Source organism: Clarias gariepinus, chromosome 24 (genome assembly GCF_024256425.1).
Source record: "Clarias gariepinus isolate MV-2021 ecotype Netherlands chromosome 24, CGAR_prim_01v2, whole genome shotgun sequence".
Taxonomy (NCBI): Eukaryota; Metazoa; Chordata; class Actinopteri; order Siluriformes; family Clariidae; genus Clarias; species Clarias gariepinus.
In genome coordinates, this window is record NC_071123.1 from 4,805,999 (window position 1) to 4,823,299 (window position 17,301).

General features: G+C 38.3%; 2 protein-coding genes across 4 annotated transcripts; both read right to left on the reverse strand.

The window, feature by feature from the left end:
• Window positions 1-217: 217 nt before the first annotated feature.
• LOC128512472 (uncharacterized) lies at window positions 218-6,888 on the reverse strand. 3 transcript variants are annotated; one of them, XM_053485770.1, is made up of 6 exons: window positions 6,092-6,888; window positions 3,392-3,448; window positions 2,831-3,041; window positions 2,609-2,742; window positions 1,044-1,115; window positions 218-941 (listed from the first exon to the last, which is right to left on the reverse strand). In XM_053485770.1, exons 1-6 carry the CDS (start codon window positions 6,775-6,777, stop codon window positions 686-688), a joined length of 1,416 nt encoding a protein of 471 aa, XP_053341745.1. In that variant the 5' UTR covers window positions 6,778-6,888; the 3' UTR covers window positions 218-685. The 3 variants fall into 3 exon arrangements, with proteins under 3 accessions (XP_053341745.1, XP_053341743.1, XP_053341746.1); XM_053485768.1 differs by having other exon boundaries at window positions 218-944; XM_053485771.1 differs by lacking the exon at window positions 3,392-3,448 and having other exon boundaries at window positions 218-944.
• Window positions 6,803-12,584, reverse strand: LOC128512581 (uncharacterized). Its single transcript, XM_053485928.1, has 5 exons — window positions 12,271-12,584; window positions 10,567-10,868; window positions 9,528-9,827; window positions 6,866-7,721; window positions 6,803-6,809 (listed from the first exon to the last, which is right to left on the reverse strand). The coding sequence occupies exons 2-5, from the start codon at window positions 10,835-10,837 to the stop codon at window positions 6,803-6,805; spliced, it is 1,434 nt and encodes a 477-aa protein (XP_053341903.1). The 5' UTR covers window positions 10,838-10,868; window positions 12,271-12,584.
• Window positions 12,585-17,301: the final 4,717 nt, after the last annotated feature.

Consider the following 17,301-nt stretch of genomic DNA (forward strand, 5'->3'; position numbering starts at 1 on the left):
TACGAATGTGCTCCCGGAACGAAACTCGTTCTTAAGTCGGGGACTACATGTACAGAGCATGTAGAAAAGCATATGAAGGTTCATTTCACTTTTCTCAGGTGCGAGATACCTTATTTAGCTGTACATGTAACTCTGGTGTTATTTTGATTTAGGCATGATCTCTTAATTTATAAGTTTCCATTGTAATTCTTAAAAAAAAAAATAATAATTATTCTAATTCTTATTATTGGTAGTAGATTTATTTGGATCTTAGCAGCTTACACTTTATGTTTCACACCACAAATGAGTTAAGCAAATAAAACAATTTACAGTCATTCAAAGCGGAAAGAGGCGACATTTCACTTGTTCATAAAACACAGAAGGCAGCAAAATTACCAAAGCAGAGATTTGCTCTTGATTGATTTCACTTAAAATGTTTCTTTCCTCACCAGACTGATCAAACCTGTTATCAAGGCTCCTCAATGGGTTTTTCAAACTGTAAAATTTCTTACCTTCCTAAACTGCCTTCTACTTCTACAATGTCTCTGTGAAAAAGAATCTCTCTGGTGTATGGTCTTACATGAAACCTTTCAGGATCTTCCCCTCAAGAGACACGTACCAAAGTGCCATTAAGGATTTAAGCTGAAAAGGATGAGTAGGAAAAAAAAAAAGTTGTGAATTGTGTTGATCGTAATGTAAAGTTTGACTAGTCCTCCAGTCCTTGACTAGAGAAATAGTCTTCCAGTTCACTAAGTCTCTGAATTAGCATGACGTTCAGTTCCGCGTCTTTATTTTTGCCTCGACGGGATCCCTGTGATCGAAGAGAACTCAAGTTGGTCTTGGTTTTGCGTTTCCGAGGCAAGGTAAAATCTGGGAAATCTAACACCCGCTTTCGTTTCTGATTGCCGATGCAAACTAGTGTACCGTTCTTCTCTTTTGGCTCTTCGAATATTGTCTCCAAGCTTCTAAAAGAATGTAGAAGACATGACCCAATAAATTCCAACCATACACTTAATATGAAATAAAATTTAATTATGACAAGCTAAGCAGAAATGAGTACAGACCTGTTTGGAGTTGGAGACTTGTAATTCTTGTTGGTGTAAATCTCCTCTAGACTGAACTCCTTCTTCTTTAATCTGATGGAGGACAAGTTTTAGATAAGATGTAAGCTGTAATAAAAACTTGAAGGAAAAGTGCACCCTGAATAGCTTAAAGATTAATCCTTTAATTTATTTATAAATCTTCAGTAGCATCTAAGATTTATTTTGTAATTACGAAGGGATGTTCAAGTCAAATCAGTACTTTTGATTGTGAAAACTCCCTTTATTTCCTATATAAATCCCTACTACACTAATGCACTTATTCCAGCGCTTCACTAGTGTTTGGATACTTTCTGTGTCGGGTGTTCTCTCAGTACGTCAGAGCCATGATTGGACTGCATGCTTCATGTCTGAAACACTGGCCTCCCATGAACTCTATTAATTGCCCAAACATATGGAGAATAAGGCAATAACTTCCAGCCGAGTTTCTGCAACATGAAAGCGGTACAGTGGGTAGTACGAGGTCTTGCACTGTCCTGCAAAAACAGAACACTTTTGGTGATCAAGCAAGACCTTTTTGTGTAACAAGACCTTTTAGTTTTACATTTTCATTTAAAATAAACTTCATCAAAAGTCCTGGTTTGTCCTGAATGCCTGTAGTTCCCATGTAGTCGTCAAAGACCACTAACTAGGCAAGAAATTGACCTTTGGTTTTAAGAAGCTAATATAAAAACAGTCCAAATTCATGCTCGTCATCAATGAAGTATTTCTCTCCTATTAAACTGTACTAGGAGTAACAATGGACCTCATTTTTGAATCACTGACTTAAGTTGTGTTTGTGCAAATGTTTGCATGAATCATACCAAAGAAATTTTTTTTTTTGCAGATTTTCATAAACAGAAGTTTCATAAACACTGATTGTATTTTTGGTCTAAAGTTGCAGTCAGAAGTTTACATACACTTTCCACAAACATGAATGTCACGCCAATATCCGGCTTGGGCTCTTAGCCATGGTATAGGTATAGCCATGGTAAAGCATGGCTATACCTTGCAAAAATGTACATACACTTGTTTGAACCATTATTAGAATTTTCAAATAAGGAACCTATTTCTCAGATCTGCCTATTTCTCGTTTACTGTGTGTTGGTCAATCCAACACCGAAAGGCTACCAGCTGAAAAACCCAAAATAGATTAATTGTTAATCAAGCTCCTTATTGTTGCAGTTCCTTCTACTAAATGTGTACATCATTCACATAGACCAGGTAAAAGACCAATATCAATTACATTCTTGTTCATAAGTATATGTAAACTTCACCAACAATCATGGATACAGTACTTTTTCAGGAACGCAGAAGAACGATTAATTCATAAATCTGTTCCAGCTTGATAAATGAGTCCCAATGTCCCATTTGACCTCATAACAGCCAACTTCTCATGAAAATTAAAACACTAACCATTGTTGTAGCTTCCAAACCATTAAACACAAATCATATATATTCCATTAGAAGAAAATTCAATGAGTTTCATGGTGGAGTTTTCCTTTATAAAGACAGGCCACATAGAAACCAAGAGTCAGACACGGGCTCACCTCTTTGGTTTGGGGAGCCCCATCGGGGTGAGGTTTTTGTCCTGTTTGGGCATCGTCTTACGGATGCGAATCTGAGAAACCCTTTTAGACCTCTGTGCTGGTTGTGAAGAAGAGCTGGACTCACGAAGCCCGATCTAAATGTGATTCATACCACAGACATAAGAAAACGTAAACTTAACACTTTTATTGACTCAAATCCTGTTGGTAAAGGGACCGAGATACCTGACTGGCTTCTCTAGAGGATTCCCGATTGTGCAGTTCAGGGTCCTTAACATTTGTTCCAGCAATGCAAAAAGGGGGCACGGTTTCAGCAGGGGAAACCTCCAACTGTACAGCCTTGACACTAGGGCTATATCGTGTAGTAGCGTCTGCCCTTCTCTCAGGGCTGAGGGTCTTTAAGAGTCGACGTGGTGATGAAGATGAGCCAGATTTCCTGTATCGACAAACATTACCAATAACTAAAATGCTCCAAGGAAGGATGCTACATCTACAAACTTTTCATGTCCAGTTCTGGCAGTAACACAGACTAGCCACTTGAGTTAAGAAGTGAAATCACAAGTCAAACCTCCGAGGACTGCAAATTATGATTTAAAGCCATCACAGATTTTTGTAAAATGTTGGTCATTGTTCTGACTCCATATACTCAAAATATTAAAAGGGCGATATAAGATTAGTAAAACCACAAAAGTGCTATTTTATTATTTACTGTACAGTCCCATGCCTGATCTTTTCAAAACTATTAGAAAAGCAGATGGGACAGATATTTATTTGCATAAGACCCACCGCACTGAAAATGCTTTCTTCCTTGGAGGAGAATCTTGACTGAATTGTTGAGCATAGCTATCAGCGCAAAAGAGAAGAGAATCAGGACAGGTCAGATTTCTCAAAACATTTCAAAGCAGCATGCAAGAACAAGTCATGATAATCACAGAAGCTACAGACTACATCCAGTACGCATCAGGTAACTGATTTAGTCAGATGCAGAGGATTAACAAGAAATCTGATCAATAAGACAGAAAGGGAAGGAGAGATAAATGCAATCTCTATTTGATTTGGACAGCAACAGCATGACAGACAGAAATATGATTAGTGTTTTTTTTTTCCTGGCAGGTGATTTAGGTCATGATTTCATCCTCGAGGTTCACAGAGAAGAAAGTGAGGCCATCTTTCAGAAATCAAGGTTATATGTATAACTTATTACTAGCGAATATGAAAATTTTCTTCCCATTTCCTTACTCCTACCCTTACTGCTTTGTAGAAATATACAATTATTTTTTTTGTCATCTTTTAGGTATACGCAATGAACTATGGTTTAATTTTATCCAAGTCTATTTCTGAATTATTGCTCACTTTTACCACAGACCAAGTAAATGTGTAAAACTCTTGAATTTTCTGTAAAACGCAACCTTTACAATAACATAGTTAATTTGCTGGGACATATAGTTATATAGTTATAATTTATATTAGTGGTTAGCACTGTTGCCTGGGTTCGATTCCCGATTCTGTGTGCATGGAGTTTGCATATTCTCTCCGTGCTTGGCGGTTCCCCCGGGTACTCCGGTTTTCTTCCACAGTCCAAAGACATCCAGATTAGGCTAATTGGCGTCCCCAAATTACCGGTAGTGTGTGACTGTGTGCATGCCCTCGATGGATAGGCACCCTGTCCAGGGTGTATCCTGACTCGTGTCCCAAGTCTCCTGGGATAGGCTCCAGGCCCCCCACCACCCTGTATACAGGATAAAGCGGTACAGACGATGAGTGGGTGAGAAGTTAGCACGGTTTCTTCTCTGCTCTACACTTTTCCCCTGTGCTTGGCGGGCTTCCTCTGGGTAATCCGATTTCTTTACACTGTAGGTTTCAGACACCCATGACCCCACACAGAATCAGTTGTATAGAAAATTACTGATTACTGCTGTTATTTAACAAACATTGCACTCACATTTATCAAAGGAAATTCCAACATCAGCACTTTATAAAAGTCTGAGGTAAAAGTATTTTTTCCCATGGGAATGTTAAAGGATGCGGCATGATACATTTTAAAGGGGACCTATTAGACATATCAGAGTTCGAAAGAGGACTAATTAGACTAATAAAACCACGGATGCCCAACACACTGCAAAATTAAATGTGCAACTCAATGGTCAATGTACATGGCCGGGCTGTTATGGCCAAATCTTTGGTTACTCGTGCCAATGCCAAACGTCGGTTTCAATGGTGCCAGCAGTGAAAATCTTGGGCTGTGGACAACGTGAGACATGTATTGTTCTCTGATGAGTCCACCTTCACTGTCTTTCCCACATCGGGAGAGTTAGTGTGGAGAAGCCCAAAAGAAGCGTACCACCCAGACTGTTGAATGCCCAGAGTAAAGCATGGGGGTGGATCAGTAATGGTTTGGGCTGCAATATCATGGCATTCAATAGGCCCAATACTTGTGCTAGATGGCCACGTCACTGCCAAGAACTACCGATCAATTCTGGATGACCATGTGCACCTGCTCATGTTTATTTTGGGTATTTGCTATATTACAGCCATAATACACTTGGTTGAGTTTGACTCCATGACTCGGTTCAAACATTGTATCCTGAAGGCGGTGCCATGTATCAGGATTGTTATGCACCGCTACACACAGCAAGACTGGTGATCGAGTGGTTTAATGAACATGAAAGTGAAGTTGAACAGCTCCAATGGCCTGCACAGACTTAATAATATTTACAAGATATAAATATTATTGAGCCACTTTGGGGTGTGTTTTGGAGGAGCGAGTCAGGAAACGTTTTTTTCTCCACCAGTATCTCGTAGTGACCTGGCCCCAGTTCTGCAAGAAGAATGACTCAAAATCCCTCTGGCCACTGTGCAGGACTTGTATCTGTCATCCCCGAGACGAATTGATGTTGTACTGGCTTCAAAAGGAGGCCCTACACCATACCATACTAATTATTGATTTTGGTCTAAAACTAGGCGTTTCAGTTTCATTGTTCAACCACTGTATAAGAACATGATCTATCTTAACCTGTTGCTCAGCTTTGCTGTTTTCTGGAGGGTATGGTTTAGCAGTATCTAATTTATATAGACACTGGAAGAGCATATTTAGAGAAGGAACAGAATAAAGGGAATTTAAGGTTGGGGGAGAAAAAGAAAACAAAAGAAAAAACCCTGAGGGCTGTTACTGCTGAATCATCCATCATGATCTGAGAACTGTGTTAAAGAAATAGCTAAACATGGGTCCTTTAAAGTTCTGCCATAACAAAAATGGGGGAATGACTTAAAAAGAAAGGCATTTGCTGATAACATTATTGTATAAGAAGAATAAAAAAAACTTGGAGATAGTAATAGGGTAGCACTCATAGCATATTTTCCTAGTCAAGCACAGCCCCAAGTCTTTTATTTCATACCAAGCAGGGAGTGTGGTGGGCTCTATAATGTCTTAAATAAATAAATAAATAAATAAATAAATAGCCAACTCATACGAACTTGATTACTCACCTGTGATCATTATCCAGACCCACAGGGCTGGAATAATCAGACAATGGCTGAAGAGGAGAAAACATGGTCTGAGCTATAATCTGGTTCTTCACAGTATTGACCAAAGATGATGAGGATGTAAAGGAAAAAGAGGGGTGGATGTGAGGTAACAACATTCTGAAAGGAGCCGGAGAGGACAGGGCCAATACTGGATTCAGGCTTTCCCCGGAGAAGCTCCCTTTTCCTGCAAGAGACATGGGGTAGTGTGCGGGAATCTGAAAAGGTTGTGCCGTATTTAGCAGATGAAGGGATGGAAGTGGATGAGGGGTAAGCTCTCCACTCTGCTTTGAATAAAGTGGGTCAACATGGTTTTCATGCCTTACTACAGGCTCCCAGGTATCCATTTTAAGGAGTAGACTGGTATTAGAGAAGAAATTGTCATTTAGATGGTGGTGGTGGTGTTTAAGTTTAGATGCCATTCTGTGACATCTCATAAGAGGTAGAAAACTCTTGACAGAGGGTCTACTCTTAGGAATCAAGTGGAAGGCCATGTCGTCCAAGTGATTTAGAAGGTTGTTTATACTGTTGTTAGATTGTGTTTCAGGATGAAGCAGTCTCAATAGCCTGTTCTTGGGACCCGATACTTCTGAGCCAGTCCAGGGCAAAAAAAATCCCATAGTCGAAAGGCAAGCCTTGTAAGAGTCCATAGGTAGTACAATTTTGGTGACTAATTTACGATCTGGATATGGGTAAGATTTTATCCTTACACAAGCCAATGTTCCATTTCTTGTGGACCGGGAGCCTATAACCCTTAACTGGCTACCACATTGATTTGTTCTGACATCATCAACTAGATTGGAAGCGTTTTCTAAAGATACATCCTTACTAAAGCCTGGCAGGATCTCGGACAGGGACGGGATCTTGATGAATGTAGGAAAAGAAACATTTCCAGAAAAAAATGGCCACTCATGTTTTTTGGCTAATGCTCCAGAACTTTTTGTGGACAGAGTTGTGATTAAGGGAGCGAGACAAGTTTCTATTTTGTCAGTAGCCCCAGACTGGCTGAGTAAGAGTGACCTGTTTGCCATCAAGTCTGGTTGGGGGTATATCAACAGCACAGACTTTTCTTCTGCATGATTTTTAATATCTAAACTCGTACTACTAAGATTATGATGCTCACATAAAATTCCCTCATCTAAATTTTTTAAAACTTCACTCTTGAAAGAAGGCACCTCAAGTTGTGCTGATTCATGTAAACACTGATCAATCGAGTGATACTCAATGCCTACATCCAAGCCCTCACAAGACAGGGTACTTGGATCACAAGCAGGCTCATTTTGGCTGTCTTTTTTGCCTGATATACTGAGTAAAGCATCCGGTTCCGTGTTCAAGTCTTTAAAAGATGAAACCTGCAAGTAGTTCTCAGCTCCAAAAGCAGTTTTCACTTGTCCGGCTGCGTCTCCATTAATGTCCAAAGGGTCCAGGATCTCTGTGTTATGATTACAATTAGAGTTATGTGCAGAAAAATCAATCGCAGTCCCTGAATTAATCCCCGTTTGGCACACACTGTCCATACTTTCTTGACTAACTGATCCCTGAGAGGATTTCTTGGACATCTTGTCATCCTCTTTGTCCACAAATGAGTAGGTTTCTGTAAGAATGCAACAGTGAAACGTGTCAACAGATGCACATTGTGATATTTCAGTATTTTTAAAATAAATGTTCGGTTTAACCATGAACAATACGGTATTTTAAACTGATCTATACTTCATAAAGACATGGTAAATCAATATTGGATATTGTGCCATGTATTCACACAGGATAAACATTCTATGGTCTAAGAACATTATGGAAAAGTCAAGACTGCTCATGTTTATTTTGGGTATTTGCTATATTACAGCCATAATGATTGAGTTTGACTCCATGACTCGATTAAATATAATACATGGTTGTTGTTTTTTTTTACAACAGAACACATTTACATAATATAATAATTAAAATGCAAAAACAATCATTAAATTCAGTCCTTAGGGTTTGGAGTACTGGGTTTGTTTTCGGCTGCTTTTCAAAATAATCATGGGAGACTGATAAGAGCCAGGAAGAGGAAGTAAATATCATACAGTATCGGCGCTGCTATACAACGATCACAAAACGAGATTTGGTGATAAACAAACAAAGAGCCTATATGAAGATCAAACTGTTGGTTAATTGTAAGATACAGTACTGTGTACAGGTTTTAGGTAAGTGTGAAGAAATGTTAACTAAAGAGGTTAAAAAAAAATACACATATGTAGGTTAAAATACAATTAACTGAAACAACTGATAAAGAACAGCCAAACTCTGCTACTAAAGTGAGGTTTAATGTCACAGGTGATACCCCATGGCACAGCAACAAGATACAAGGTAGTTTACACTGCATAAGCAAGGTCTCTCCCAGTATTTCAAAGCAGACTGGGGTTTCAAGATGTGCTCTTCGAGCTATTTTGAGAAGCAGAAAAAAAAAAACGGACCATGGATGCAGCAGTCGGCCAAGGAAACTTTATGCAGCAGATAAAAAACATATCACGCTTACGTCCAATTGACATCGAAAGATGTCTAGCAGTCCCCTCAGCAAAGAACTGGTGGGAACTGGTGAGATCCAGGCATCTAAAGAAAAATCTGACCAGAAGTGGACTTCATGAAAGAACTGCAGCACAAAAGCCATACCTCTGATGTGGAAACAAAGCTAAGCGACTCAACTATGCATGAAAACATTGGAACTGGGGTGCAGAAAAATGCAGGAGGCAGTTTTCTTCTCTGTGGTACATTAATGAGTGACTGCAGGCAACAGTGAAGCATGGTGGCGGTTCCCTGCAGGTCTGGGGCTGCATTTCGGCAAATGGAGTTGGCGATTTGGTCAGGATTAATGCTGAGAAATACGAGCAGATACTTATCCATCATGCAATGCCATCAGAGAGGTGCCTGACTGGCCCCAAATTTATTCTGCAGCAGGACAACGACCCCAAAAATACAGACAATTTTCAGCAGAGGGAATAACGAAGGGTCCTGGCCCCCAAAAATGAGGTTGAGAGCCCTGATCTTAACCTTATTGAGTCTGTCTGGGATTGCATGAGGAGACAGAAGGATTTGAGACAGCCTACATCCACAGAAAATGTAGGGGGAAAAATGTGCAAGTGTACCTAGAAGAACTGATGGCAATTCTGGTTTTGCAGGCAAAGGGTGGTCATACCAAATAAGGATTTAATTTGGATTTCTCATCGTTTCATTTACTTCCCTTTTAGTTAAACAATAAAAAGAAACTCTTAACACTTCTTTTGTTGAAAGGATTCTCATTCTAATTCACACCATTTTTTACACCTGCCCAAAACTTCTACACAGTATTGTAAATGCAGATCAATCACAGAAAGCGGGAGCTATCAGGAAAATCTAAAACTGCCTTTTCACAAAATATTCATACCATAAGTGTTAGCAGGCGAAGTCTTCAGAGCGGTTAGTGTGCTTGAACAGCCAGCAGTGATGTTTCCTCCCAGGAGGCTCACGTCACCATGAAGCAGGGCCAGTCTTTTTCCATGTGCAATACCCTGGACATGCAGCTGCTCGATCTTTCGCTCGACCGCCTCAAGCCGCTGGGTCAGGGCACCGAGTGTGCCCGTCAGCAATTGCTTCATTTCGTTTTGATGAGCCACGAGAAAGCGCTCCAAAGAACCCAGTTGCTCCCCTTTTGGTGGTTTCCGTTCTGTGGTTTTGAACATGTCCGCTAAAACATTGAAGGGGAAATAAACAACAGTAGATTTATTTTTAATTGATGATGAAGGCTGTGTTTTTCATCATGATGTTTAAGGCTTTAACACACCAGGAGACTGAGGACCACTCCACTGTGGTAACCATAGTAACAGCAATGCTAAGCACAGGTAGTACTTCTATCATCTACTGTGGTTATTTTAAACTCGGAGGCTAAATACCAAATAGGAAATAACACATAAGGAGTGCTGCTGTAATAAATAATCATCACCAATGCTCTGGTCTGACGCTCATTCCACCCCAGATTCAGCACGAAGTATATTATTCCTTTCATGACACAGCAATCTGCAAATGCTAACATTGTTTTATTTATTAACAAGCGTCAGATCGAACTTCTTATCCAACACATTTAACAAAATGCAACGCCCATGAAATTACTATCTATCTCCTCATTTGCCACTTTTTGCTTTCTCTTTTCAAATTTATATGACTCAAATTAATATAAAATTCCAAAGCTTTTATTATGACTAAAATACATTAGACTGCAACCTCAAAACTGTTTGTGCAGGCATCTATCTGTCTTCTGCAATCCTGGGATGGTTTTTCAGGGTTAGGCCCTCTTTTGCTTTGTTTGCCATCTTGCCTCTTAATGAATGACGAGTCACAATCTACATGCATTTAAAATTTAAAAATTATCAGCAAGACGAAAGCTACGAGCTTAATTCATAAAAAAAAAAAAAACGGACATGCATTACCTCCATCTGTCCCATCTTTGAAATTAGCGCTACTTTCCACATCACTATTCCTCTCTGGCGAACTCTGCTTCAGCTGTTTATCAGTTTCAAATTTTGATGTCTGAGGTTCCTGAACAGCACATATCATTTTATCTTCTTTTCCGACTTCTGCTTTCGCAGCTCCTCTGTAGCCCATCACTAGCAGGTCTTGATAGAGCGCAGATTGCGTGCAGGGGCCGGATGCGACAACCTGCCGAGGTTTGCTAGTGTCGGCCAGAGGATTGGACAACATCTTCAAGGATGTTACTGATGGACCAGGAACACTGGGGCGAAGAAAAGATTATAGATTTAAATACATCATAGCGCTTTGATTTAGTCGTCCTTTCTGCTTTTCTCAAAAATTAGGTCACCACAGTAAAGAATTTAAGCTACGCATTTGATTCGTCACAGGTTTAACGCTGGATGCCCTTCCTGGTGGAACCCTCACATTTTTCTCTGAACATGGAAAAGCTTGAAATTTAACCTAGCCTCGCTGCTTTAGCCATTCCCGCAGACCAACTGAGCATCTGCGGTTTAATTGTCTTATTCAATAATAATAATAAAAAAGAACAAGTGCTTGGATTTTCTCTCATAAACTTCTATCAATAGCCTTGAGCCTTAACGACTGAACCATCATCCCCCATTTGAGTTCCTGATATTTACTGTATCTCAATAGACAAAAACACAAAATACAAATGAAATTTAATTGACTGCCCAATTAGCCCTGTGGCCTCGCACCTCCAGGGTTGATGGTTTGATTCCTGCCTCGAATCTGTGTGCGTAGAGTTTGGAGGATCTCATTATGCTTGGTCGGGTTGCAGATTAGGTTAATTGGCATTTCTAAATTGCCCGTACTGTGGATGCATGTGCCTCCCGCGACCCTATGCAGAATAAAGCGGTATAGAAGATGCTTGAATGAATAAATGAATGAATGACTGCCTGATTGTAACATTCAAACAGGTTTATATCGTTATTGCTATTTTATTCAAAAATAAAATATCAGAAGCTTGTTGTCTGATGGGAAAACTGAAAAGATTTTGCCTTAGACCTGGGAGTTTGAAATTTTCCTTAACCTTATAATAAAAGACTCAGATGCTATTTCTGATTGGCATGGTGGTGTACCAGGCCTCTAGTGTTTCATCCTGAGCATTCCCGAGTTATTGTTTGTTTGGAGTTGCCCATCAGGGTTTCTTTCGGGTTCTCTGTCTTTCTCTAAGCTCCCCAATTATATGCCTGGAAATGGATTATGTTAAATTTCTCATATATATCAGTGTGTGTGTGTGTGTGTGTGCATTTTTATAGGATAACTCCTTAAGGATGAATGAATGAATGAATGATTTAAGAAATGTATAAGTCCATGCATTACTCTTGTCAAACATCAGAATTTTGGTTAATCAATGCAAACAAGCAAACAAACAAATAAACAAATATTAATACAGCATGCAGTGCTTTATGGTGCCAGGCAGTGCGTGTTCGGCCTTCTAGTGAGTTCTATCAATTCTGTAGTGCATTTCATCACAGTCCTGAATTAATATCTTATTCATCCTTATATTGAAAATCAAATGCAGAAGCTTTTTCAGCAGTCGGTTGAAAAAAAAGACCAGATCGCACAGGATGACTTGGCTTCCCAAATAAAAGTCAACAATAAACAGAAATGGCTTGATTTACAAAACATCTCCAACATACCTTGATTAGGAGCCAATCATCAAGCCTCAGTGCTTTAGTACTAACCCTGGTATGAAAGTACTTTCTTTAAATTCGCTTATCACTTCTCGGTCCATCTCTGCGTCCTGCTCGGTGAAAAGACATCGCAACAGCAGTTTCCGGCGGCGTCACACGACCTGGTGGGGGCTGGTGCAGGAGCAACGGCGCTTTCTAAAGTCGTATTTTTTTAGTCAATTAAAAATACTATTTTAATGTCAAGACTCGTTTCACGCGTGTCTTGAAATAACATACAACTTTAACAAGCCACTGCACGAATAAGAAATACGAGTCCAAAATTGCGGACGTTACTTCCGGTTTTCTCGTAAGCTCGCGTCCGATTGGTTGATGTCAAACGCGAGCCGCCGCTCATTGGTTGGTTTCAGACGCGACGTCGCAGCTCATTGGTTGTTCAATGTTTTACTCCCTCGACTTTACTGTTTTCAGTTTGTTTTAAACGTGTCTGACACATACAGTACAGTCCTGTGATGTGCTGGGAAAAGTATTTGTCCTCATGTTGTTGTTTTTTTTTGCATATTTGTCAGACTTAAATGATTAATATTACACAAAGCTAAAAACAGAATGCAGTTTTTAAATGATGATTTCATTTATTAAGAGGAAAAGAGCTGTTCAAACTTACCTTGCCCTGTGTGAAAAAGTAATTGCCCCCTAAACCTAATTATTGCCCCCTAACTTGTGCCACTCTTGGCAGCAACAACTGCAATCAATTAAATCAATCAATCAATTTTATTTATAAAGCACATTTAAAACAACTTCCGCTGACCAGAGTGCTGTACAAGTACAGAACAATGAGTCTGTAGGTACTATACAGGGTATCCACTTAATATTCATCGCTCACTATTACAAACCACAAGACAGAAATCCATAGGATGAAATAAAATAAAATAATAATAATAGTAATAAATAAAATAAAACTAGCTTAATAAATCAAATGGAATAAAATGCACATGAAAACAGATGTGTTTTAAGCATGGTTTTAAAATGATTAAGATTCAAAGGGAGGCTGTTCCACAGGCTGGGGGCTACTACCGAAAAGGCTCTGCCACCTCTGGTTTTGAGCTTTGTTCTGGGGATGTGCAGTAGATGATGATCAGAGGATCGCAAGTCTCTGGAAGGGGAGTACGGAACAAGAAGCTCCGACAGGTAAGCAGGTGCCAAATTATTTAAGCTTTTAAAAACAAGAAGTAAGATTTTTAACTGGATCCTGAAATGTACAGGAAGCTAGTAAAGGGAAGTCAGTATGGGTGTTATATGATCACGTTTTCTCTTCCCAGTCAGAAGGCGAGCTGCTGCATTTGGAACGGCTTTTAGCCGTTGAAGTTGTGACTGACTGAGACCTATATATAACGCAAGTATTTTCGAGCATGAACGGCCTGTTTAAGGATCTCAGTCAGATTTAAGTCTGGACTTTGAGTAGAATGCTTAATTTTTTCATTTTTTGGACCTGCTTTTTGGAGATGGACCTGCTGGTGGGTCTCGGATCGCTGTCCTGCTGTGTAACCCAAGTGCGCTTGAGCTTGAGGTCACAAACTGTTGGCCGGACATTCTCCTTCTGGTTAAGCAATCGCAGAATTCATGGTTCCATCAATTATGACAAGTAATCCAGGTCCTAAAGCCAAAAAGCAACCACAGACCATCACACTACCACCACCATTTCTGACGGTTGGTATGATCTTTTTTTTATGAAATGCTGTGTTAGTTTTACACCAGCTGTAATGGGACAGACACCTTTCACAATTAACTGATTCTAGGTGAAATCCTGTAAAAGGTAGGATGATTTCGGGTAACGGGGGACACTATTTGTTTAAAATCCCCAGGAGACTGGTAAAAACCTTGTTTACCTACACCATAAATGTTTTTATTTATTTGTTTTAAAACTTGTCAACATTTCTATTTTGAAAATAACTAACTAACTAACTAAATAAATAAATATATAAATATAAAATTTCATAAGTTACACACGTTCAAACAGAACATGATACCCTCTCTCACTTTGTTCAGTTATTATGGGACAGCTTGTTTGGTGAGGTGGGACAGTCAAAACAGGCTGCGTTATTGAATAATAATTTTCAGTATTTTGTTTTCTTTCAAGCAGACACAGATTGTGTAGTGGCCTCACTGTGGCCCCACACCTCCAGGATTGTGGGTTCAATTTATACAGGCACAGTCATATAGTGGTCAGCACTGTGGTCTTGCACTTACAGGGTTGAGGGTTCGAATCCCACTGCGGGTCTGTGAGCTTGAAATATTTTTCCTCCCACATTCCAAAGACATGCAGGTTAGCCGAATTATCATTTCCAATTTGTCTATAGTGTGTGCATGCTTGTACCCTATGATAGATTAGCACCTTGTCCAGTATGTACCCTGCCTTGTGTCCTAAGTCCCCCTGGCATAGGCTCCAGGCCTCCTGTGACTCTGTATAAGCAATATAAAATAAGTGAGAGTGTTATCTTTCACTGGTAATGATGTAATATTTAAAAGTAAGATTTTTATACTTTTAACATTGAATATTTCTAACCCCAATTAGAATAATAATAAAATAATAATAAGTATACTAAAGCTTTAATCATATTTTGGAAATATCTAATTTTTCTTCATATTTATGATCTCTCAATCCTGTGACCAGGATCATTTGAGGTTTATTAAATAATGAATTGCAGTTTATTGCTGTGATATACTGCAATGTAATACTAGTCATTCTAACTGTATGTTATGACATGGATTCTTGAACCTCTAATTACATTTTGGAAAATTGTTGCCAGTTTTATTGTAATTAAATAAAAAAAAAATCTGCATAAATTAACATTTCACATTACCTAATTAATAGTTAATTCCACTAAGCCAAGCTTGTATTGTGAGACAAAGCATAAAAAAATGTTGATTTATAAAAACAAATACTTTCCTCCAAATTATGTTACTTGTTTCAATCAGCAAATAAAACACTTTATGATGATCCATATAAAACACTTTATGATGCTACAGGTTTCGAGCTAATTTCAAATTTCAGGAAGACATTATCATAAAAAAGCAGTTTGTAGAAATAAGTTTGAAAATCTGAAAGAAAAAGTTGGAGTATTTCATGAAAACTCACAATATTTTGAAAAGAATGTTTTAGGAAAATTGCTAAAATTATATATTGACAAATTTATAATTAAAAAAATCTGATAAGGAGAAAAAGTCCTAACATTTCATGAAAAAATATACATATATGGTAAACAGATAAAAACAACTATTTTATTGTACAATATTTTAAACATTAGGTAGTTATATAAAAATTATCTAGATAATAATTCTAGTCATAAAAAAGTCATAGTGTATGGAAAAGGAAAATTTTTGGAAAATACTTTTTTGGAAAGTATTTCAAGAAATATTTGTTTTAGTGATACTATAGGAAAAAGTGGTAACGTTCTGAAAATACATTATATATTTGTGATAAGGTTATAAGATAATTTTTTAAAAAGCTGAATATTTTTATGAAAAAGTTGTAACTTTTTTTATTAAAATAAGTGGTATGATCTGATAATATATGAAAAAGTTGTAATATTTCGACCTTACGAGAAAAAGGCCTATCACAGCTGAAATAAACTAAAGAAATAATTTGCTTTTGCCATAATATAAAAACAAATTCTGGCATTTTTCTAAAAATTATATCTCAGATGTCTTGAGTCCCATACCACAGTGGTGTAACAGAGAGAATGCAGGAGGGTTCACGTGAGAGAGCAGGTGACCTGCACAGGTGCAGTTCGGCGGTGTGTTTGTCCTCGAGCTCCCTCTGGTGGACAAACAGCAACGAGGAAGCGCAGATCCGAGAAGCTGGACTACGACGACTCAGACTTCGTGCCTTTTCTTCCACTGTACATTCTTCCCTGCTTATTTATTCCAGCCGAGCAGCAGGAAGTGTACAAGATGGTAAGTGCAGCTCATTTAGGCAACTTATTGTAGAGTTTATTTGTCAGCGGGGTGTTTAGGGTGGATTTCGCTTTCGACTTTCGCGTGAGTTTAATAAACGGCACTTTGACCTAGAGCGCGGGTTAGAAGGGGGACAGCAGGACACAGGACATCGGGACAACAGGACAATAAGATCATTAACTCTTACTTTCTGATTCAAAGCTGTTACATAATTGCTATATAATAGTTGCTATATAAGCTATAGTTGATAGTTTATCATCTACACTTACAGAAATAACTGACAGTACAGTAATAATTATTTTTAATTAGGGAGTAATTATCTCAGTTATAACCTAAAGGTTAATCATATAGGGTGCGCGAGACAGGCTGCCTCTCGCGCACTGCAGAGCCTGGGTTGTGACATCATGTAAAGTCCACTACACTCCTGTAGTACAGAAAAAAAATAGTGCTGAACTATTAACATGCACCCTGAACCTATGACTAGGTTGGCACTCTGATCTTTTGCTTCTTGGTTGTTTTTATTAATAATCATATTCATGCACAAAGATTTAAACTAACACTAATCACTGATCCTAACTGTACTATAAAGCATTTGTATTTTTTTTTAATTAATATTGTATTAAAGGTTTTATTAATTTGTTTTTTTTTTGTGTGTGTCACCCATTATTTATTCCTATTAAATTAAATTAAATGATGTAAATTAAAAAAAGAAATAGGAATAAATGTTTTCATGCAACAGGCTGCAAAGTGCCTAAAAATAAGGTATACCATGCCTTAAGATAGTTGTATTTTATGTTGCTTAACAAGGAAATTCATTTCTTTTTTTACTTCGCTCAGGTACAGGGACTGCACTAATAATAAGAGACAAAAACTTGCCAAAAGTGAGAGGCAAAAAAGTCATTCCGGAATCCTGGAGATGTATTTATCAAGACTATATTAAAAATATAAGAAAGTCTGACTGTGTGGAAGCAAATTATGAATAAGGATGGTGTTCAAGACTTTTGCATTTTTGTTTATTTATATATTAATGCTAAAATGTTAACTCATTTATTTTTTTATTTATTCAGTAGTAAGTTAGGTTGGTAG

Bases quoted from the DNA above. Each gene is read 5' to 3' on its own strand.
- LOC128512581 (XM_053485928.1), bottom strand. From the start codon at position 10,837: ATGTTGTCCAATCCTCTGGCCGACACTAGCAAACCTCGGCAGGTTGTC. The intron at 9,828-10,566 runs GTAATGCATGTC...TCAATGTTTTAG, and splicing joins CAAAGATGGGACAGATGGAG to CGGACATGTTCAAAACCACA. The intron at 7,722-9,527 runs GTATGAATATTT...GCATTCTTACAG, and splicing joins TTCGCCTGCTAACACTTATG to AAACCTACTCATTTGTGGAC.
- LOC128512472 (XM_053485768.1), bottom strand. From the start codon at position 6,777: ATGGACTCTTACAAGGCTTGCCTTTCGACTATGGGATTTTTTTTGCCC. The intron at 3,449-6,091 runs GTGAGTAATCAA...TTGCGCTGATAG, and splicing joins GGTCTGGATAATGATCACAG to CTATGCTCAACAATTCAGTC. The intron at 945-1,043 runs GTCTGTACTCAT...ACATTCTTTTAG, and splicing joins AAGTCTCCAACTCCAAACAG to AAGCTTGGAGACAATATTCG.